Source organism: Ctenopharyngodon idella, chromosome 2 (genome assembly GCF_019924925.1).
Source record: "Ctenopharyngodon idella isolate HZGC_01 chromosome 2, HZGC01, whole genome shotgun sequence".
Lineage (NCBI taxonomy): Eukaryota > Metazoa > Chordata > Actinopteri > Cypriniformes > Xenocyprididae > Ctenopharyngodon > Ctenopharyngodon idella.
In genome coordinates, this window is record NC_067221.1 from 5,684,368 (window position 1) to 5,707,700 (window position 23,333).

At 37.6% G+C, this 23,333-nt stretch overlaps 2 protein-coding genes across 5 annotated transcripts; both read right to left on the minus strand.

Annotated features, from left to right (window-relative positions):
* Positions 1–28: 28 nt before the first annotated feature.
* apol1 (apolipoprotein L, 1) lies at positions 29–9,184 on the minus strand. 4 transcript variants are annotated; one of them, XM_051918241.1, is made up of 11 exons: positions 8,932–9,184; positions 8,325–8,393; positions 8,053–8,124; positions 7,809–7,874; positions 4,601–4,675; positions 4,417–4,473; positions 4,260–4,322; positions 3,692–3,769; positions 3,571–3,610; positions 3,351–3,402; positions 29–3,278 (listed from the first exon to the last, which is right to left on the minus strand). In XM_051918241.1, exons 2-11 carry the CDS (start codon positions 8,379–8,381, stop codon positions 2,444–2,446), a joined length of 1,395 nt encoding a protein of 464 aa, XP_051774201.1. In that variant the 5' UTR covers positions 8,382–8,393; positions 8,932–9,184; the 3' UTR covers positions 29–2,443. The 4 variants fall into 4 exon arrangements, with proteins under 4 accessions (XP_051774201.1, XP_051774188.1, XP_051774207.1 ...); XM_051918228.1 differs by having other exon boundaries at positions 8,053–8,127; XM_051918247.1 differs by having other exon boundaries at positions 8,325–8,420; positions 8,932–9,169.
* Positions 9,185–11,943: 2,759 nt separating this feature from the next.
* LOC127505380 (gastrula zinc finger protein XlCGF57.1-like) lies at positions 11,944–22,577 on the minus strand. The gene is made up of 4 exons (XM_051880871.1): positions 21,602–22,577; positions 19,830–20,062; positions 12,212–15,644; positions 11,944–11,978 (listed from the first exon to the last, which is right to left on the minus strand). The coding sequence occupies exons 2-3, from the start codon at positions 19,885–19,887 to the stop codon at positions 13,975–13,977; spliced, it is 1,728 nt and encodes a 575-aa protein (XP_051736831.1). The 5' UTR covers positions 19,888–20,062; positions 21,602–22,577; the 3' UTR covers positions 11,944–11,978; positions 12,212–13,974.
* Positions 22,578–23,333: the final 756 nt, after the last annotated feature.

A 23,333-nucleotide genomic window follows, 5' to 3' on the forward strand; every position in this document is an offset into this window, starting at 1 on the left:
TCACTAAACAAATAACAGAACACGTGGGTGTTTCTTCAGACCAGGTTTATTATAACAAATTTCAACTTTTTTGTTATATAAAGGTCACATTAAAACTGCCTTGGAAAAAGTTTTAGAATAAAACAATTTATTTTAAATACAAAAGGAAATAAGCATAAACCATTACAATATTCTTTGTTTGAAAACTCATATACATTTTAAGACACAGTTGTGGTGACTATTACAAGATTCTAGCTGTAATACAAGACAGAAATAACTAATAAAATAACTAATGTAATAAATAAATAATGTCTAAATAACTAATGTTAAAAATATTTACAAAATATGTTAGGGATAACCATGAGTTCAGGCCCATATTAGTTCATATTCTTTTAGTCTTATAAAAGCAGAAATAAAATATAGCTGCTAGCAGCAATTACGGGGCCAAGCCCCTTATGGACATTTTTTTTGGACATTGGATTTTATTAGGAAACTTTTGAACACTGCACAATTCACATGGTTAAACACATGCTACACATTTGATCAAACAATCTTCAAAACTAAAGCCTGTTGCTTTAAACAGCATGCCACTCATACAACAGTTTGTTTAATTTTACAGAGACTTGAGGTTTTGAAGGCAGAACCGCAGCTATTGGCTCTAAATGACACAACATTGCACACAATTTTATAAAGTTGCCCCACACAGGACTAGAACCCACAATCTCTTGGTCAGGTGCCTGTCACGCATCTCGTTGCACCACTGGGAAGATGTGCTTACATACAGATGCTGAGGAAGTGAGAATCAAGTCAAAATGAAGAATTCATATATAGATACACCGCATGTTATATTTAATAATTTCAGATGAGATCATTCTCAGAAAAAAACAATGCCTGAAACAGAAGCAGGCTCAGGGCTTGTGGCATTACTGATTGCAGCACTCAGTTGACGCTGGTTCCCCAGACTGTCGAGGAGAACCTTCAGTGTGAGAATGAGCACACAAAAGCATTACTTAATATTTTAACCAGATTAGCATGCTATTCTAACTTAGTGCTAATGTAGCTTATGGTTAACTTTATAGCTAAAGAGCCACATTAGAAAGAATGGCAACTGGTTAGCATGCTAAGCTAACTAACATAAGACAACAGACACAGGAAGGGTCAACTTTGGAGAGATATTTATCGGGAACGGTAGCAAATATCAAAAATCTGTTCAGTCTTTTCTGTGAGGCTCAGTCCAAAGACCATCTGAGCCAATTTTGGACAGTAGGTAGGACAGGAGTAGCAAAAAAAAAAACTGTTTTTCATTTACTTCAATATGGCGGACAGGCACATTTAAGGAAAATGACAAATGACACATCGTCAGAATTGGCATTAGCCAGGGAACTGAGTGACACAGAGAAAACAAATTTTGGATAATGTTTTCAAAAGTTATAAGCCTTTTTGCAAAAATCCTTATATATTTGAAACACTAGGTGGCGCTGTGTTCAAACTTCTCAGGTACCTTCAGGAGATTCTGATGTTGATACCTACCAAATTTTGTGTTGATATTTGAAATCGTTTAAAAGATATTGAAAGTTATGACAAAATTGAACATGGCTGACCAACGTTTCATTCAATCCTGAAAAAATCTGTATCCTCGGATTCGGCATGACACAAGATACCAAGCTTTTCATTTTCTGATAAACTGTTCAACAGTTATGAGCAAAAATAGCCATTTTTCATGACCTGTAGGTGGCACTGTTCCCAAAATTGGCATAGACCCACTGATCATGGATCCGATGAAGCGTACCAATTTTCATTCTGATTACTCAAAGTTTGGCCAAGATATAGCCTCTGGACCAATTTTGGGTCAACCTTGTTAAGTTCGTTAAGACAATGATGCCTCGTTAAGACATCAATCTGTCATTTCTGTGCGGCTCGGTCCAAAGATCATCAGAGCCAATTTTTGTAGGAATTGGGACAAAATTTGAAGGAGGAGCAGCGAAAAAAAACTGAATACTGTACTTTTGAGTCTTAAATGTAAGATGTTGAATGTGATGAGAGCATGAGAGGAATCAGGTGTACTAAGTTTCATTTTTCTAGAACAAAGGGTTCAAAGGTAACCTTTAGAAAAGTGAATTTTTGAACTTGTGGTGGCGCTATAGAGTTGGTCCTAGAGACTCCAAAATTGGTCAGTTCACTATTCATTACCATCACTACAAGTGTGCCAAATTTAATCATTTTTTCATGTTCCGTTGATAGGGCTACCATAGATTCCCTTTTGGGAGGAATAATAAGAAAACTAACGGATAACACTAAGGGCTTCAGCACAGCCCCTTTGGGGCTTGGCCCCTAATTATACCCTAACAAGCAGTGGATAAAGCCATAAAAACAAGTTAAGAGCCCAAATTTCCTTTGATGTCTAATAAGGAAAGCCAGTATAGTTATATAATCTTTAAACATCTAGTGGAGTCGAGAGGAGTGTTTACAGAAGTTTGTCTTCTTTCAGAGTGGTGGTGAAGTGCAACTCATTTCGGATGCTGTTGAGTTCCACTAAGCCCTCCTGTAGCTGGTCTGCCACCTCTCTGATTTTGGCAGCAAATTCTGACTTTGCACCGTTTTTAAGCTCATGAGAGTCCTTGGCCACAAAGTAGATGTCCATCCCAACAAAAAGCCCCGTCAAAACACCTGTAGATATACTAGCAATCTGCACAGCGCGTGCTGCAGTTGTTCCCGCTGCATTGGCTATCTGCATCACACGCATAATCTCATTGGCGTTAGTTAGAATAGCTTTGCCCGCCATGGCGCCGTCCTCATAGATATTGTCGAAACAAGGGAAGTCTCGATTATAGCCATGCTTCTTAATCTTATTCAGGTTGAACTTGCGTAGGTTTGTAATGCCTTGTTTGATGAACTTCATGCATTTGTTAAGGTCAGCCATCTTCGTCTGGTAGTCTTCTACAATGCGCTCCACCTTCTTGCGATCCATAGAGTTGTTGACGGTACTGGATATCCCAGCAGAGGCAGAGGTAAGCCCGCCTGCCATGGCAACTCCCAGGCCAACCGCAGTGACAATCAGAGAGGTTCCCATGGTGAAAGGTGCCAAGATGAGGCCGGTTATGGTAGCAACACCTCCCACAGCGCTGGTGGAGCCACCGGTGATCTGGGCGATTTTAGTCTTCTTGTTGAATCGGTCCAGGCCGTCAGCAATGGCATGCAGGTCGATCACATGCTGCCACAGTCCTTCTGCTCGCTCGTTGAAAAGTTTATTAAACACACGTATGCCTTTTTGCACCTTCTCAGCAGTTACAGCAAAAGCCCTGAGAAAAAGACGATTAGTCAGTCAAATTCTCTTTATTTTCATGTCACACACAGAATGAATTGGGGCTTACTTGGCTTCCTCTTTCTCTGTCATGTTGTCGCTTTTGGGCATGTCCTCCCATTCTGAATTGGAAAAAAAACCAAATGGGAGCTATGAATATCAAGTCAAGATCAGGATTGACCATCTGTCCAAACTTGATTAAGTTGATCTTAGTTTGTTAAAGGATGGGGGAGGGGGATTGTTTCTGAAAGTGGACAAACGTTCATGCCAACATGGTGGGAAAAACTCACGTTCCACAGTGCTCCACCAATCCATGAGGCCATCAAGATCCTGTGATAGATACATTTAGGATAACTAAAAATGGTCTATTTTAGAAAACAAAGGCGAGGATCTATATTTATTGAACCAAACCTCCTCATCCTCTCTCTCATTTTCACTTAAACGGAACTCGTCTAGCCATTCCATGAGGGACTTCTTTTGGCCTTTAGTCTGATAAGAAAACAGAAAATAATGTCAAGTTATTCTGCAAGCAGAGATTAGACAATAGTGTGTAAAAGAGAACTTGTTGGGAAAATTCCAATGCAGAAACCTACAAAAATTGCAGAAGTTGCAAGTCAAATAGGAAGGTAGTTTGTACATGTGGTTTTGTTTTTGTCACAGGTTGCAAAAAACACTTATTTCTTGTGTCTGGTGCAAAAAAATGTAGGGGCCAAATAAAAATCGGAAGCTAATTTGAGAGATAATTTTTCCCTACTTGTTGTGTAAAAAAAAGGAATTGAGATCAATTGTTTTTTTAAATCAAAATGCAAAACTAATTTATTGCCACCTGACCTGTAGCATAAAACAGTTTATGAAGGTGGTTTTTTATATTTAGGATACCACAACAGTCTCTCAGTTCTCATTCTTTGCCTGGTTGAGTCTTGTTTTCAGTTTCACAAGTTTTATTTTGATGAAAAGAACTACTAGGACATTTCAGCACCTCTGCAAGGTCACTGCCACTGCCTCCATTTTGGTTTCCATTCTTCTTCTGCGTTGTTTTGTTCTGTAATAACAGCACATAATTTTATTAACTAACAACTGTGAGCAAGCAAAAAAACAAACAAAACAAAAAAAACCCATGAAAAATACTTGTTTACCTTTGCTGCACTCTGGGGCATAAATGGATTTTTGGGTTTCTTCTTTTGTCCTTTTTGCTGTAAAAATGTCATATGATTTAAAGCTGTTCAGCTGGGATGAAGTCCAGATTACCTGTTTTGGTTCTCTGGAGAAATGCACTGATAAGGCCATCAGTATTCACTTCAAATGATAAAATGGGATTACTTTTGTATTTTCCTCTTCTCCAGGTGTCTCTGCCACTGTGTCAGGAATCTTTTCCAGGACTTCATTGCTATCGCCCTGCAATAATGAGTAGAATGCAAAGAACCCTAAGCCTATGATTCAGAAATGACTTTAGATAGTATGTTTATTAAGTGTGTTTGGCCTATAATATGTGTTGAAGAAAAATACAAAGAATACAGAACCACAATTTTGGGAAATATAAAATTATAAACTAACAGAAGTGCCATTAAAAAAAACTTTAGGTGACCTGTCATGGTTGCCAGTCAAAATAGCACCAATCGCTGCATGCTTTAGATAAGTGCCACTTTAATCACCACTTGTTTTGTTATTGAGCTAAATTATTCAACCTGTCGAGATGATCTTGCACAACAATTTGAGTCATATTCCACCTGGCATTCTGATGTGCATGTAGGTGCTTGTCTTTTATGTTTGGTTATAGCTATTTAGGCTAGGCCAATAAAAACTGAAAAGTATTGCTGAAAAAGCCCAAAGGTATGTTCAGATAACAGCTTCCATACCAAGTGAGACTTGCACAAGATTACTAGACGAACAGATGCAACCTAACTAGTCTGTTTCAACATGTTTTCAATGAAGCTCATAGTTTAGGGATGATATTAAAGTGCCCCTATTATGCCTTTTTTAAGGTTCCTAATATTGTTTTGGGAGTCTCCTACAACAGGTTTACATGCACGCTTCATTTTCTCATAATATACATTTAATTTCACCACAGTTCTCAATGATTTATAAACGATTCGTTAGAAGCAGTTTGAAGAATCAGTCTCACTAAACCCCTCCTTTCCGTGAGCCTACACAGCTCTGATTGGTCAGATGGCCCAATCCTTTGTGATTGGTCTACTGCGCGCACCGCTCGCCCATTGCTATAACTGAATGACAGCTATCAATTCACAAGACATTGTATGGACAGAAAAGATAGCATCGATTTTACCGTATCAATTCAAGCCCGGGTCCGACGATGAAATATCTGAAGTAGTTGATCAACCAGAAACTGATTCGCAATCACGACTGGAGCAGGACGTTTCTCTATGGTTTCTCTTAGTTTGCCTTATTTATAAGACGTGATAGCAGCGTCACTGTTATACTTTATGTAGGTGCACCTGTGGGAACTGTATCAGAATGCTAAGCGAAGCTGAAACCTCTTAACATAAGATAAACATTTCGGCCAGATGTGTACAGACTTTTCGGCATAACTATTAACAAAGAAAAATGTCATATCATGTCACTGTTTCACATTACAATGGGTGTTTACTGTTTACAGAGAGAATACTTTAACTAGTTAGCGCGGACTAGCATCTTAACATCCTATTACAATACAGATAGAGCTCCACTCTATTGTAATAATAAAAATGCAGAGGAACAGTTTGTTTTACAGTTATGTAAGCGAACCAAGCTCACAGTTATGTTGTAAACTCCCACGTTAGCCGAGCACAAAGGTGAATAGCTGATAATGCATTACACTTTGTAAACAAAAGTCGTGCTCCATCCTTGATCATTACTCCAAGTAATAAGACAGACAAGCTGCATTAATCCACACATTTTTAGACAATATTGGACCCACATCTGATCAGCAGAACTACAGAAATGTGAGTTAGCCGGTTAGCAGGAGCCATACAGACTAGGGTGTACGTTACACAACATAACATACAAAACTACGAATTTTGAACGATAGCTAGAAAATATAAACATCAATTATTAATCATAGTTACAGGTTGAGATTCAGAGGAGCAAGCTGGTCCAAATAAACGGGGCATTGATCCATATTTTAAGAGCAAGAGTTTTGTAAATCCTGCGTTAATCTCCCCGAGGTTTGAGAAGCAGTCGTCAGTAAAATGACGGGAACACAACAAAAGATTGTACTGCTGTGGTATTGTTGAAAAAATTAGTTTTCCCTGGCGTCTGTGCACGCAATAAGTGGGTGGGCAATATGCTAATATTTCGTTTTAAAGGCACAACAAAACGGCTTGGGATTCGTTTTACAAACGACTCGTTTAATTGACTCAGAGTCGACTCTAACTTTTGAGAGACAATAACTTTATATACGGTGCACTTTCAGATTTAAAACTTTGCAGGATGTTTTCATTCACTTAGAGCTATGTTACACACTACATGAAAGGTCATTTTCAAAAATCCATAATAAGGGCACTTTAAAGGAACACTCCACTTTTTTTGAAAATAGGCTCATTTTCCAACTCCCCTAGAGTTAAACAGTTGAGTTTTACCATTTTCGAATCCATTCAGCTGATCTCCGGGTCTGGCAGTACCACTTTTAGCATAGCTTAGCATAGTTCATTGAATCTGATTAGACCGTTAGCATCTCCTTAAAAAATGACCAAAGAGTTTCGATATTTTTCCTATTTAAAACTTGACTCTTCCGATGTGACTAGGAACTATATTCTCATTCCGGCGTAATAATCAAGGAACTTTGCTGCCGTACCATGGGTGCAGCAGGCGCAATGATATTACGCAGCGCCTCTCACAAATGTCTCCATGGTTGCAAGTCACGCTCCCTGTGCAAGCAGGGGGTCACAGGCGCTGCGTAATATCATTGCGCCTGCTGTACCCATGGTACGGCAGCAAAGTTCCTTGATTATTACGCCGGAATGAGAGTATAGTTCCTAGCCATATCGGCCTAGAAAATCGCAACTTTTAATTTTCCGTCAGTCTTAGTACACAATGCAACTACAGAAGAGTCAAGTTTTAAATAGGAAAAATATTGAAACTCTTTGGTCATTTTTTAACGAGATGCTAACGGTCTAATCAGATTCAATGAACTATGCTAAGCTATGCTAAAAGTGGTACCGCCAGACCCGGAGATCGGCTGAATGGATTCGAAAACGGTAAAACTCAACTGTTTAACTCTAGGGGAGTTGGAAAATGAGCCTATTTTCAAAAAAAGTGGAGTGTTCCTTTAATACTGCGTGTGCCCTTTTTAATAATCAAACAATACAGGAATAGACATCTCGAAAAGAATGACATCTCGAAAAAACATAATAATAATTTAAAAAAACTTAATATAATGATACTATAATATTTTTAATAATAAAATATTATAAAAAAAATAATACAATTAAAATAAAATAAATAAAATATACCATCACATTTTGGTAGTCAAATCAACAGCACTTAAATGTTCCTCATATTATAAACCAGAGAGATGAAAATGCGTATTTACCTGCTTATGAGTTGGTTGGCTCTCAACATCAACCAGCTCCTCTGCATCTAAACCAGAACCCATATCCTGGTATAAAAGAGAAAAGTGCATACTTGACAATAATTTGATAAAAAATGCCCTTGTCTTTTGAGATTCAATTGTTAAAGGCGGTCCTGATCCATCCAATTATGCGTGTAATAAACCTGAGCTGTAATTTAGCTGGCAAATAACTGGGTTACATCTTTAAAAAAAAAAGTATGCCCACCTGCATGGATTTTGACTGTTTAACGTCAGGTTTCTCAGTGGACTCCAAGAACCATTGTGTTTTTTCCATGCCCTGCTGGGGAAGCAGATGCCTTCATATTACAACATGTTTTATCACCTATGAGAACTAGTGACATTAAAAAAAGATGAAGTTTCTGAGACAGTTATTAAGGTTTAACTCACAATACATGGAACATACTATACATAGAAAGGTGACAGAAAGTGAAAGTGAGAGAGACAGAGACTAATATAGGGTTATCCAGGCAGACTTACTTCAGCAGTGGAGTGATCTTCACAGTTGTCATCGACTTTAAAAAGCTCTCTGTCCATTATAAGAGTGGCCTAGTGGAAGACCAACAAACAGAAGGACTGAGAGTCAGAAGAGCAAAAACAGGACTATTAAACACTCATAATGTTGCGGTCAGACCAAACATCATCACATGCTGAAAGTTCACTTTGAACTAGAAACAGAGAAAGAAAGACGTTTTTGTTGAAAAATGACCTTCATGAATCAATACTGAATGCTGCGGGGCAAAACAGACCCCAGATCAGCAACCTCTATATAAATACCTCTATGTAAAAGATTGAGACTGAAGACAAATAGACGGGTGACAGCTCAGTGAGAAATTAAATCAAAGTAACGGCTGTTAGTCCCGTAGCCTCGGGCAAGTCAACAAGTCAAAACACGGGATTCATAAAAAAAAAAAAAAATAATAAACGCATCTATGCCTCTCCCGGGCGTTTCCCAAACATGGCAGTGCTTTCCCAACATACGTATTATGTTATAAAAAAAGTTTGTACAGTTTTTGTTTTTACAAATAAACACTGCAAAATACTAGTCGTTAAAAGTTGGAGAAACAAGAAGACATGTTCAACTTACCGCACAGGCGCACACCGTCTACTTCCCTGAGGAAAAAAAATGTGTTAAAAGAGTATCGAGAAGGAAAATAAACCTGTTGTCTATCTATGTAATGAAAGACAACTGTGTACATTAAACGGTTTCCATGTTATTTGTTTTCTTTTGACGTGCAGCAGTTTGCCTCGCAGTGTGAAGTATCGAAATGTTATTAAACTCCGCCCTTGTGTTTGCTGTGCCCGTTTGGTAAATCCATGGACGACAGTCAGATGGAGCTAGTCAGGCTTCCTGCACTACTGTCAGTTGCTGGTCAGTTATAGTCAGGCTTGGGAGGGTTACTTTAAAAATGTATTCCGTTACAGTTACAAATTACTTCATAAAAAAAGTATTCAGTAACGTAATCCAAGTACCACAATATGAAAGTAATGTAATCTGATTACTTTTGGATTACTTCAAGGTCATATATATATATATATATATATATATATATATATATATATATATATATATATATAAAGAAAGAAAGAAAGAAAGAAAGAGAAATTTGGGGAGGGATCAACTTTATAAATAAATTGCATTTTTTAATTTAATTTTAATTATTTCTTCTCAATTTCTGCAAGTTTTTAAATGTTACACGTTCCGTACTTTTGAATGGGTCTCAACAATAAAAATATTTTACAAATCTGATAAATTATCTATTGCAATATTATCATCGTTGTTGTTGTTTAGAGCTTAAAACATAAAAGTAACATCAGATCATAAACAAACTGAACTGAAGCTTGGATCAAACATTTCTGTTTATGTTTGTTCTGTTTTAATTTTAATGTTTAGCATTTTGGTTACTTTTAAAACCTATTAAAACTAAGCAATCATGTCTCATTTCCACAACTTGGGAATACACAGCCCTGAATATATATGTAAAGGGCTATTCAGACATCTAGTGGCTACAGTGTGGTATAGTGTTTTCGTAGCTGGAAGGCAGAGTTTGCTCTGTACAACCATGTTGTTTGCATTTTCTTCTTTGAAAACAAAATAGCAGTGAAATTTCCATGAATTGAAAGCGTTTTTCCCCGTGGGCAGCATCGTTTCAACTAGCAGCAGTGATTCAATCTGAGTCTGAGGAGATTGTAGACGGGTGTTATTTGCGCGTGCACCAGCGGGTGGCTCACGTGAGTCACCACTGGCAACAGAACCAGGAAATACTGTATAATCAAGCAGCGCTTAATATGTGTTATTATGGCAAAATAATGATTTATTTAGTTTTAAATTAAACGATCGTAATCCTGATAGTATCCCCCCTTTTTTCAAAATGTAACTGTAATCTGATTACTACTTTTTTTGACGTAACTGTAACGAATTAGTTACTGGATTTTTGTATCCTGATTACGTAACGCCGTTACATGTATTCCGTTACTCCCCAACCCCATAGTGTTATATAGTTTAAGTGGTCCTTAACATGCTCAGAAACTCTTATAACTTTGCAAACACGTTGCAATCGTCGGCCATCAGGACCAGGCACAAGCTGACATGGGGGATTGTGGGGGGGCTCTTTGGCGCACCCTGTTATATGGATGTATTTGAGGGCGCACCCCTTTTCACCTACAGTAACCAAAATTCATACACTTATAGATCTCATACCATACACATTGGGCCAAACAACTTTCGCACATACACCAGCCCAACAGGAAGTTGTCTATTATGGGTTGTTTGAAAAATGTATGCTCTGGAATTTGATATATTCCTCCTAGTGATTCATCCGATCACCACCAAACCCGGTCAGCATGAAGCCAAGTCACTGAGGATGCTAAATTGCGAGATTTTTAATATCTCGAACAGTTTGGCCGTGACAAGGCAACAAATTTATGGCGAAAAAAGGCAAACAGGAAGTATGATATATCTTCTGCGTACATTGACTGATTTTGATTAAACGTCTGCTGTGTTCATAGTAGCTGTCCAATTACATGCATGTGACAATTGTGAGTCAAAGTCATAGCACCACTAACTGGTCGCTCTCTTATTTTTACCCGATTTGCTTCAAACTTCATCAAGACACTGCAGATTTAGAGCTGCAAAAGGAGTAGCGCCCCCTTTTGACTAAAGTGGGTGGTTAGTTTTACCTACAGTCACCGAACTCGGTTCATATATTGTTCTTATCGAGCCGGACATCTTTCTAATTTACAGTCATTAGCTCCAAATGCATGGTCATAAATAGGCTGACTTGCTAGAGAGCAAAAGACTAATATTTCATTATCAAAGTGGTTTTAGGAAAGAGCGAGACACTCTGGATGCAGTTCTTTGTTTGGAAGATGATATCAGAAAGGCACAAATAAATAAAGAGGTAATAGTGGGAGTTCTCTGACATCGAAAAGGCATACGACATGCTATGGAAAAGAAGGTCTTTTAATTAGACAGATTGGGCATTAAAGGGAGAAAGTACAATTGCATAATGAGTATTTTGTGGTATTCAACAAACGCTTTAAAATGTATATATGATACTAGATATAAAGGGTGAAACTTAATAATGTAGACAAAGAAGCAATCTCATTCAGTGCCAGTCATGTGGGTTGAAATATAATTTATTAGGCATTTAAAAGCTCTATTGAGAAAATTTAAACATGGAAAACTCAAAAAGCAAACAAAATTTCATGGCTTTCAGAGCTAAAATTATTCCCGATGCAAGCAGTATCAGCGTAAAATAAAAATGGACAATAACAATGAGTTGCTGATAAAATTAGTAATGAGTTTAATCAATCATTAATTGAAGCAAATACAAAAATTAAGTAAAAGTGAACCTGAATGAGACAGATCTCTCTCTTTACTGACTTAAAAGAGCCAAAGAAAAGAAGAGAAGCGAAGTGGCCAGTTTCAAAGCTACATGAAAGTATATCTTGCATTTGCATGAAAGAGTAGAATGGAAGAGAAACTAGATGTTCAAATAAAAAAAACAATGAAGAACGAGTTCAGATTCATGTCTCTTTTAAAAGTGTTATGGCTTCTTCTTCAGCTCCCTGAGCTATGAGCTTCAAAGGTTTTTTTTTCTGTTTTTCCTTTCTTGTTCACGTCCATCAGGTCTAAAAGAAATGAGAGACAAACGTGAAATGAAAAATAAAGCCCAAAGTCAAGATCACTGATGAGTTCAATAGTCATTTTAATCCCATCAAATCTGTTCAACAACTGCTGTGCACGATTATGATCTATGTTAATGTCATGAAGATGATTTGTGTTATAAATCACTAGTTTGGCCATGAAACTCTAGATGGTGCAGGTTTGACATGTACGGTGCGTTCCAAATGGGATATATCACCTTCCAAAGGGCACTTCGGAGTGAAAACAATCATGGCCGCCATATTGAAGGGTCGTTCCAAACCGAAATTCTCAAAACTGGCCACTTCAAAGGGCCCTTCGGAATAAAGGATTTCGAAGGGTACAACTGATGGACACTTCGGGCCCCCATGATCCTTTGCACAGGGAAGTTGTTTGGCATCACAGAATGGGTACAAGAATCTTGGAGTTCGATTTTACCTATAAATGTATTTATAGTATTTTTCTATACTACTGTAATATTTATACGAGTTAGATTTGGTACATTATTACATTATTATTATACATTAACGACATTGTACTTCAACAAAAATACTTTACAGCTCCCTTTATTAGTCCATTCAAATGTTTCAGATACATAGACACAATATACAATATGGTGCTATAAACCAAAAATAAATAAATAAAATAAATAAACTAATGTTAAACAAAAGGAGCAGCTTGCACAATCTACTCATTGTTCAGCGTGTGTATTTTTGGGGGTCAATCAGCGTACAAAATGTGCGACAAAGTCGCCTCCTTGATTGTCTTGTTAAGATGACGCAGAAGTGCGTTCCAAAAAAAAAGAGGTTTTTTTACCCCTACACCCTTCATCCCTTCAAAACTCTCACTCCGGAGGGTAAACCCTTTGAAGGGATTAGGGCATAAGGATGAGCCCTTCCGAATGGAACACAGTGGTAATCTGCAAGCAATCACATAGTTTCCTACATGGCACAAGCTGATTGGCCGCTGCTGCTTCTGCAGCCAATGCACTTGCTTGCTCGATATTTAAATAATATTTAAATAGTCAAATTTATATAAAATGTCAAAAACAATTAGGACCATGTTAAAATTAGTTCACTTTCAAATGATAATTACCCCAAGCTTTACTCACCCTCAAGCCATCCTAGGTGTATATGACTTTCTTCTTTCTGATGAACACAATCGGAGAAATATTAATAAATATCCTGACACATCCAAGCTTTATAATGGGAGTGAACGTTACCAACGAGTATGAGCTGAAGAAAGTGTCTCCATCCACATCCATCCATCATAAACGTACTCCACACGGCTCCGGAGGGTTAATAAAGGCCTTCTGAAGCGAAGCGATGCGTTCGTGTAAAAAAAAAAAAAAATCCATAATTAACAAGTTATGAAGTGAAATATCTAGCTTCCACCAGACTGCTTTCCGTATTCAACGTACGCAGAAAGTGTAAAACTCTTGCAGTTCAAAATGCTTATGCAAAATCCTGTCGCTCATCGTGGCTGTTAAGAAACTATGAATAAATGAATGAAGGAGGCATTTATATAACGATTTTCCAATCATGTCAGGGGTCTCTTCTCAGTTCTCAACCACCACCAGTGCACAGTAGCTGAAAGACGCTCACCACACACCGGCTAGGTGGAGAGGAGAGAGAGACAGAGCCAATTCGGTGGGGATTATCAGGGGACCATGATTGATAAAGACCAATGGAGGAAATTTGGCACCGGGTTACACCCCTATGCAATGGGTTTTTTATGACCACAGTGAGTCAGGACCTCAGTTTAAAGTCTCATTCAAAGGACGGTGCTTGTGACACTATACTGGGGCATCAGGAGGACCCACACAGACCACAGGATGAGCAGCGCCCCCTGCTGGACTCACCCATCCATGTCCTGACCAGACTCAACCCTGCTTAGCTTCAGTGGGCAACCAGTCTTGGGCTACAGGATGATTTGGCTGTGAAGGTCTTCTACTTTATTGCTCAGCACATAAAGATGAACTACTTACCGTGATTTCAGACTGCGGTGATGTGGTTTCTCCACTGCATGGATCTTCATGTGTAGATTTAGGTGACTTTTAAAGGCAAAACTCCTTCCACACTGATCACACGTGTGCAGCTTCTCTCTGCTGTGGGTCCTCTCATGTGTTTTCCGATTTGATGACCAATTGAATCTCTTGTCACAGTATGAGCACTTGTAAGGTTTTGCTCCAGTGTGAATTCTCTGGTGTAGTTTTAAACAGTTTGCCGTAGTGAAAGTCTTCCCACACTCAACGCACATATAAGCTCTCACATCAGCATGTATTTTCTCATGTGTATGTAAACTTTGCAGCAGGGAAAAACTCTTTCCGCATACAGAACATGAATGTGGCTTAACCTTGGTATGAACTGCCAGGTGTGTCTTCAGAGCTGATGACCCAAGGAATGTTTTGCCGCACTGATCACAAGTGAACGGCTTCTCTCCAGTGTGGATCCTCATGTGAAGCTCAAGATTACTTTTATGCGTGAATCTCTTTTCACATTGTTCACACATGAACGGTTTTTCTCCAGTGTGGATTTTCATGTGTCCTTTAAGGTGTGTTGATTGTGTGAAACTCTTCCCACATTTATTGCACGCATACGGCTTCTCTCCTGTGTGGATTCTCATGTGCCCTGTGAGATGAGTTTTTTGTGTGAAACTCTTCCCGCATTGATCACATGTGAACGGCTTCTGTCCAGTATGAACTCTCATGTGAAGTTCAAGACTTTGTTTGCTTGAGAATCTCTTGTCACACTGTTCACATATGAATGGCTTCTCCCCTGTGTGGATTCTCATGTGAATCCGAAGACTTAGTTTGTATGGGAAACTCTTTCCACATTGATCACATGTGAACGGTCTCTCTCCGGTATGAACTCTCATGTGACGCTCAAGACTGCTTTTGTTTGGGAATCTCTTTTCACACTGATCACACTTGAACGGCTTCTCTCCGGTGTGGATTCTCCTGTGAGCCTGAAGATTTTGTTTGTTTGGGAAACTGCTTCCACATTGATCACATGCATGCAGATTCTCTTCAGTGTGGATCTTCATGTGTTGATTAAGATTTCTTTTTTGTTTGAAACTCTTCCCACATTGATCACATGTGTACGGCTTCTCTTCAGTATGAACTTTCATGTGAAGCTCAAGACATTGTTTGTTTAAGAATCTCTTTTCACACTGATCACACATGTACGGCTTCTCTCCAGTGTGGATTCTCATGTGAAGCTTAAGGCTCGATGTGTCTGTGAAACTCTTTCCACATTGATCACATGTGAACGGCTTCTCTCCGGTGTGGATCATCATGTGTCTTTTCAGGTGTGCTGATTGCGTGAAACTCTTCCCACATTGATCACACTTGAAAGGCTTCTCTCCAGTGTGAACTCTCATGTGACACTCAAGATGCTGTTTGTGTGTGAAACTCATGCCACACTGATCACATGATTCCGGTTTTTCTCCGGTGTGGATCCTCATGTGTCCTTTAAGGTGTATTTTTTGTGTGAAGCTCTTCCCACACTGAGTGCAGGGGAAAGATTTATTGGCTCTTCTTTTCTTTAAAAATGTCTTTTTAGTCTTTGAGCGACTTTTTTCTCCATATTTAAAAAGATGATTCTCCTCCACTTCACTCAGTTCTTCACTCTCCATGTTCTCTTCCATCAGTTCTGAAATGAAAGAAAAATGTTTTATTATTTACAACAAAATATTCATCCAAGCACAGACCTCTATATACACTGAATTAATAATACATTGTAAATACGTTCATCATTCTACAACAAATATTTTTCAGACTATCTAGACTATTTTAAGTCGGAAAGTGAGCAGGATATATTAAAATGAAGCGCATACTACTAATACTAAGTAGGCGCAGCCGGTCTCAGAGCCCTCCCTAGCTCTACAGCGCCCCACAGTTTTCCAATGTAAATCTGTGGTGAAAAATGGAACTGCGGCACGCTATAATTGAGAGCCATTGGGGCAGATTTCCGACTACACCACTTATTTTCACGTTACCTTACGTAAACCTCACTTCAGACCAAGACGCTATCAGTCCGCTTCAGCTATGTGTCGGCATCAGGTCAGTAACTAGTTGGCATGTCTGTTCTTCCTATGTGGAGTAGCGTATCAAATTAATGAAAGTATACAACCTTTAGTTTAAACTTGCTCATGTGAATAGCTTTTATATACAGTAGTTCTGTTGTGTTTGTTTGTTTGTTCTGAGTATAGACTTGACTTTGTTTTCCTTACTGGAATTCCTACACAACTTGGATTATTCTAAAACAACATTTGAAATAAATAAATAACGCATTAAGGCAATTTTAAGATGGCATTCTATGCGTCTGATTATGGAGTGAATATTGTGCCATAATTAAACAAACAAATCCAGCATTTTGCAAACAAACACGATCTGCTTTGCAAAGGAAAACTCGACTCGCAAACAAACAGAAAGTGATGTGCAAATACAAAGGTCGGTTTAAGCGAAAACGTAGAGTAACAAATATATGTAGGCCTATTGTTTTACAAATATAGCCTTAATAAATGAGCATACATCATATTTCACAAATAAATACAAACAAGTACAATAAACACAAACCAACCTACAAACTTTGAACAAATACCAAATCAAGTGCATTCAGTCTGTTACAATTGTAAAACACTTACTTTTTATGAGATCTCTTGATTTTCTCACAAATGTGTGCCGGCAGATTTTCTCACAAATGCAGTTGAGCAACTTCCTCTTCCAAAACAGCAGATGGCGCTTTGCTATGGGTCAATTTACGCTAGTCTCCCGAGAGAAGCCCCGAAACATGCGTTTATAATAATAATAATAATAACAAATTTTATTTTATAGCGCCTTTAAAAGTTGCATCTCAAAGCGGTTTACAAGAACATACAAATAAAATACAATGGAATTGGGGAAATAAAAGATAAAACATACATCAAAACAGATTTAAAGACATATATCCTTATATATGACAAAATAATCACGTATAGCCTGAAAAAAATAAGTTTACAAGGAGTTTACAGCTGACGAAAATATATATATATATATATATATATATATATATATATATACTATATATGTCTTGAAATGTGTTTTGATGTATGTTTCTTTTATTTCCCCTATTCCATTGTATTTTATTTGTATGTTCTTGTAAACCACTTTGAGATGCAACTTTTAAAGGTGCTATAACATAAAATTTGTTGTTATTATTATTATTATTATCATTACAAACGCATGTTTCGGACTAGCGTAAATTGACCCATAGCAAAGCGCCATCTGCTGTTTTGGAAGAGGAAGTTGCTCAACTGCATTTGTGAGAAAATCAACCCGAGAGATCTCATAAAAAGGCAAGTGTTTTACAATCGTAACAGACCGGTGTGCGTATGTATGCAGTAGATTTGGTATTTGTTCAAAGGTTACATGCAGTTTGTATTTATTGTATTGTTTGTATTTATTTGTGAAATATGATGTAGGCTCATTTAGTTATTTGTAAAACAATAGGCCTACATATATTTGTTACTCCTCTGCGTTTTCGCTCAAACTGACCTCTGTATTTGCACATCATTTCCTGTTTGTTTGCGAGTCGAGTTTTCCTTTGCAAAGCAGATCGTGTTTGTTTGCAAAATGCTGGATTTGTTTGTTTAATTATGGCACAATATTAACTCCATATCTGTCTGTATACTAAAGTCTGTCAATTATCATTAGACCGCCACCCTCAGGCTGAATAATGCAAGGACATTAGAATTCTGCCAAAAGTGCCAACTGATGTGTTCAGTGATTAGGATATAAAGCTTACAAAATGTTTATCATAATGCTAAGACACAATCTGCCCTACCTAAATTTATGGCCAGGAGCCACTACTGCTACTGCCTGTGACTAAACAGTCAACTTCACATTGTTTCTCTTAGTAGAATGAAAATAATCTGTTATAAACTGTGATTAAAGTGATCAAAGTGATCAAAGAACTTTACAATCGCTGGAGCTGTCAATCAAACAGTGCGAGTTCATTAGTGACTGAGTTCTGGACTCTCAAAAAAATTGGGTTGCAATGACGAGATCATTGCATTCATGCACTCACCATGTCTGTGATCGGCTACAATGCTCATCACTGAAACCTTTCATGCCATGAACTAAATAAAATGCCATACATCTATAATGCTATAATCAACACTTTTCACAATTAGTTAACCTTGAGAGCTGTAATAGAAAAAATGTGCTAAAAGATTTCGAGAGAGTTCCATGTGTAAAGCTTAGCTATTTCATATGCAAAGATGTTAGCCAATCACAGCAGTGGCCGTTTACACTGAAGTCTCACAACAGACACGCCCCTTCAAACAGAGCGTTCAAATCTGAGGGCTAAAATAGGAAAAAGGCCTTTTATTTCTAAATTATTTGATGTACAATTTTTGATGTAAAAATTGTACTAACATTATAAGTGCACCCCAGGAAACATTATAAAGCAATGCAGTTCATGACTCCTTTAACCCTGGACGCAGATTTATGGAAACATTGATATATCATAATCTACCACAGACCATAATTTCAGAACAGCGCTGGAACGGTCTTTTGTGACATTTGAATTCTCCACTGTAATGTGATCTCATGTGTAATACAGCACAGTGATTGGATTAAACTACTTCATTCTCATGAATAATGCTGAGAAAATCTCAGAAGCATGCCGACGTACATTTTTACTGTCCAGCAGTGGCAGCCAATCAGTACTCCGAATTAACGCATATATCTCACTTTTTGTGACGTCGGTTCAACTTTGCTTTTTAAACCGTGATGAAATAGCTCAGAAAAACTCAAAACTAACCACTTTTCATAATAACCATAACGAGTGCTACTGTTGTTTTAATCAATGTGCAGCCAGTACATATCTGTCAACATCTCAAAAAAATGTTTTAAGTCATGACCCTTAAAGTACTCAGACCAAGACAAACATTCTCCAAATGGAGGCATGAAATAACAACTGGAGTTTGCAATGATTGGGATCACAGACTTGGGGAGTTCACACCTTGTTGAGGAACAGGAGGTTATTTGGATGGAGACCCTGGGAAAGGACACACACTCCCTCTGCAGTAGGCAAAGCATCTCTCTCTAACTTCTATTACATTTTGTTCTGTTTCCCTGGACATGAGACCATTGTACCAGTCGCACTGAGACATTTCAAATGATACCAAACATGGATTGCGTTGACATAGAACATTATGTTTTTATATGATCATTCTGAGTGAACTGAGTGGAGGAAAGAAGGAACAAATGTGAAGGAATGACAGGAGGGAAAGAAACTTTCCCACACTTTCACTCTGTGGGGTGTGAAAACAGATGCCTGTGTGTGTTTGTATTGTCCATATCTCAGAAGATCAAAGTATCTGGGGTTATTTCAGCCTTACACTGTCACTTATGACCAAAGCGGTAATATTTCCTCTGTAATGTACAGTGTTGACCGCATTCATCACCTCTGTTACCAAAGTTATGGAAAGAAGAATAATCTCTATAACTATGAATAACTTCTATCATTTCATTTATGAGAAATACAACTTTATCAGTAACTATAAATCAGCTTTTGCTTAAGTTAAGCTAGAAATGTCCAACATTTTGGTAACATGGTTGCAAAAAATTGTGAACCAGATATAAAATAAGGGAGCTAAATATATATATATTTAATTTGACCTGATGTTGAAAATCAATATGAAAGTTTCTCAAACCTCCCTTTACTGAATATTTGTTGGAAATCTGTACCCATTTCATAGTTTAACTGTTTATTTAAATCTGATGAAGAGCTTGAATCTTTCTAACATGAATGTTGTTCAGCATCATGAATGAATGAAGAATAAACACCAACCTCTTTGTTCTTCAGTATCTTCAGTGTGTTTCATTCTGCAGGGTTCAGGATCACTCATGTTCTCACTGTCCTCTTTAACAAACTCAGTCTTTGCATATTTCAGCTCTTCCTGATGTTTTGATGCTCGTCTTCACTTGTAGGCTGATGGGAATATTCCAGCATTTACTGGTGAACTGCTGTGGGAGGAGCTTCACTGATGATGAATTCCAGTGTGGGAGGAGCTTTTCTGCTGACTGCCAAAATAAAAAATATATTTATCAGTTACAGTTTGTTTTATAATAAATGACACTTCTAAGCATTTATGTCTGTCTGTCATCATAAAGTAACTGATGTTAATTCATAAATTATTTTTAATTGCTAATCCTAACATTATTCTTCTTTGTCATTAAAATACAGCCTAGATATCTAGAACTATAGAAAAGAATATAAAGTGTAAATTCTTCCAAATATAAATAATGGTAAGAAAAAAAGTTAAAAGCATAAAGACAGAAATAAATGTGAATATTTGTAGTCAACAAATGCCCTCAGTCTGTTGACACCAATGAAATGAGCTTTAAAGGATTAGTCCACTTTCAAATAAAAATTTCCTGATAATTTACTCACCCCCATGTCATCTAAGATGTCCATGTTCTTCTTTCTTCAGTCCAAAAGAAATTAAGGTTTTTGATGAAAACATTCCAGGATTTTTCTCCTTATAGTGGACTTCAATGGTCTCCAAACGGTTGAAGGTCAAAATTACAGATAAGAATTATAGATTAGACCCTTATTCCTCGTCTGGTATCGTTTAAAGCCCTTTGAAGCTGCACTGAAACTGTCATTTTGACCTTCAACCGTTTGGAGACCATTGAAGTCCACTATAAGGAGAAAAATCCTGGAATGTTTTCATTAAAAACCTTAATTTATTTTCCACTGAAGAAAGAAGGACATGGACATCTTGGATGACATGGGGGTGAGTAAATTATCAGGAAATTTTTATTTGAAAGTGAACTATTCCTTTAAGTGGCAATTTACAGGAGATCTGAAGACATCAGCATAATAAATGAGGAGAAAACGGGGACTATTTACATGAAATGTGAGTCTTTTCAGCAGCTCTGTTAATATCGATGAGCCTCAGACTATCAACACTCATTAAACAAGTCATTCAGGATCATCAGCAGATCATTTCACTTTATTAGTTTTAATTAAGTTTTATCTAACCATTAGGCCACAACTGCCCAATCTAATAATTTAGACTCCACCCATATGTGACATCATTTACCAAAAATGACATCATTTTAGGTCTCTTAAACACACTTTTCAATGAAAACTCTGTTTACAAAAAGGGAAGATTAAATATTTGTAGTCCAATGTCTATAAATGTTATTAGGTTTTTGTGAGGCTACAGGAAATCGATCATAATCACGTAGAACAGCAGTGATGAATTAGTGTAGTTTTACTGTTGTGTGGAGCCACATTGTATATCACCGACATCAGACATCCTTTGCAAAGTCAAAAAGATGATGGAAACGTTAAATGCTCTTAATGACGAAGTCAGGGAACTACAAAGCAAAAATGAAGACACTGTAAAATGTTGTTATTATTATTATTTATTTTTTATTTTTTTAAACTGACTGACCACACGGGAGAGACTAGTTTGTTCCTTTGAGCAGAAAGCTTCATGGAATTATAGTTTAGAGTGTTTTTTGTTATCAATGTAGCACAGACTACAAGGCTAAAAAACACACTACAGTTCAAACAAGAAATAGCATTACAATGATTAAATGAAAAGATACTTGAAGATTCCTCTTTTTGCTTCCGTAATCATTTTCATCTCATCTCTTTTTTGCAGAAAGGGTGAAAGTAGCCTTTTCGGCCTCACTGTCAGCTTCAACAATTTTATCATGGCTTCAGGTCTTCAATCCTTATGCCATATCGACTGGTATGAATCCCGGTATGAATCCCGGACGAGCCCCCAATTATGTTACGACCCTGGTCTAGGTCAGGGAAGCAGCATAAATAAATAAAAATCAGTTTCAACAATTTCTTTCTTTTTTATTTATTTTCTGTTTAGTTTCGTCACAAAGCCAAGAAAATAAATGAAGCAACTTCTTCAGGGCTGGGCAAGGCCAAAACAATAAACAAAACGGCCACTAAACTAAACCCGAATTATTTCTAACTAAACCCTGTAAAAAAAAAAAAAAAGAAAAAAAAATACAGACGTCCTTACTGGCTAATTCAACACAGGAGAAAAGATGTACGCAAAAGAAAAAAGGCACCCAACCCCTACCGCTTCAGTAATCAAAGAAAATATTATATATACAATATTCACAAAAAAATGGCGATACAACTGCCACAATAAAGAAACGAAAAGAATTATAATGGAATGAAAACAATATGGTCAAGAATCAAAAGTGAGAGTGCTTTACAGAAGTGAATAAGAATTGGTGACAACTTAAAACAATGTACACGATTTAGATCTCACTGATCACAAGTCAACTAGGTCAATAACACCTCAGTAGCTACAACACACCAACACCACTCTCCCCTCTGCCACGTCTGCATCCCGGGCGTTTTTTAAAAGGAACGTTGCACTCGAGTCCACCAATCCGTCTCGCCTACGTCCAATCAAGGCGGAGCTACCTGAGAGAGAGCGAGAGCGAGAGAGAGAGAGAGAGAGAGAGAGAGAGAGAGAGAGAGAGAGAGAGAGAGAGAGAGAGAGAGAGAGAGAGAGAGAGAGAGAGAGAGAGAGAGAGAGAGAGAGATGAGCACACACGTCTCCACACACAGGGAAAAAAAGGGGGAGGAAAAACAACAATACGTCTTCTGACGTAACACTAAAGAACAGCAATCTTGTGGTCGCAGCATCAGATAACAAAATGCCATATTCTATTGATTTGGGAAAATATAATCCAGCACTATCAGGTTTTTTTTAAATCAGCTACGTCAATCTGGAAATTCCAAGTGGCTTAAACCAACTACTGCTTCAAAATGCAGTCCAAAGTCTCTCTGTCTGTTTAAACAATTGTGCAAGTTGTGGTCTTTAAAAGAATGTTATTCAGTTGATACATCACTAGTAACAGACAGAGCAATAAATAATGCTATATTTAGAACGGTTTAGAAGAATAATAACAGTGTTGAAAGGCGCCGTATAGAGCGTATGTCAATTTAGGGCTGCTGTAGAAACATATCCGCGCATAATGGCGACTTAACATGGACCTGCGGTGTATGTAGATAGAAATGGCTTATTCTAAGGTAATAAATACATAACGGCTCATTTTGTAAGGTCTTTATACACCACTGAAAACATAGTTATGTATATAATATTGCATTTCTGTCAAGAGATCCTCCTAAAATTTACACATAACCCTTTCACAAGGTCACTACAGTGGGCAGCTAATTAAAAAGCCATTCCTTGCATAGGCATGGGTTTTGATGGCATAATTGCACATCAAACACTACAGTGGACCCTAGTGTATCATCCTATACACTGCCACCCGCAAGTGGGAAGCCTTTGTATGTGGAATT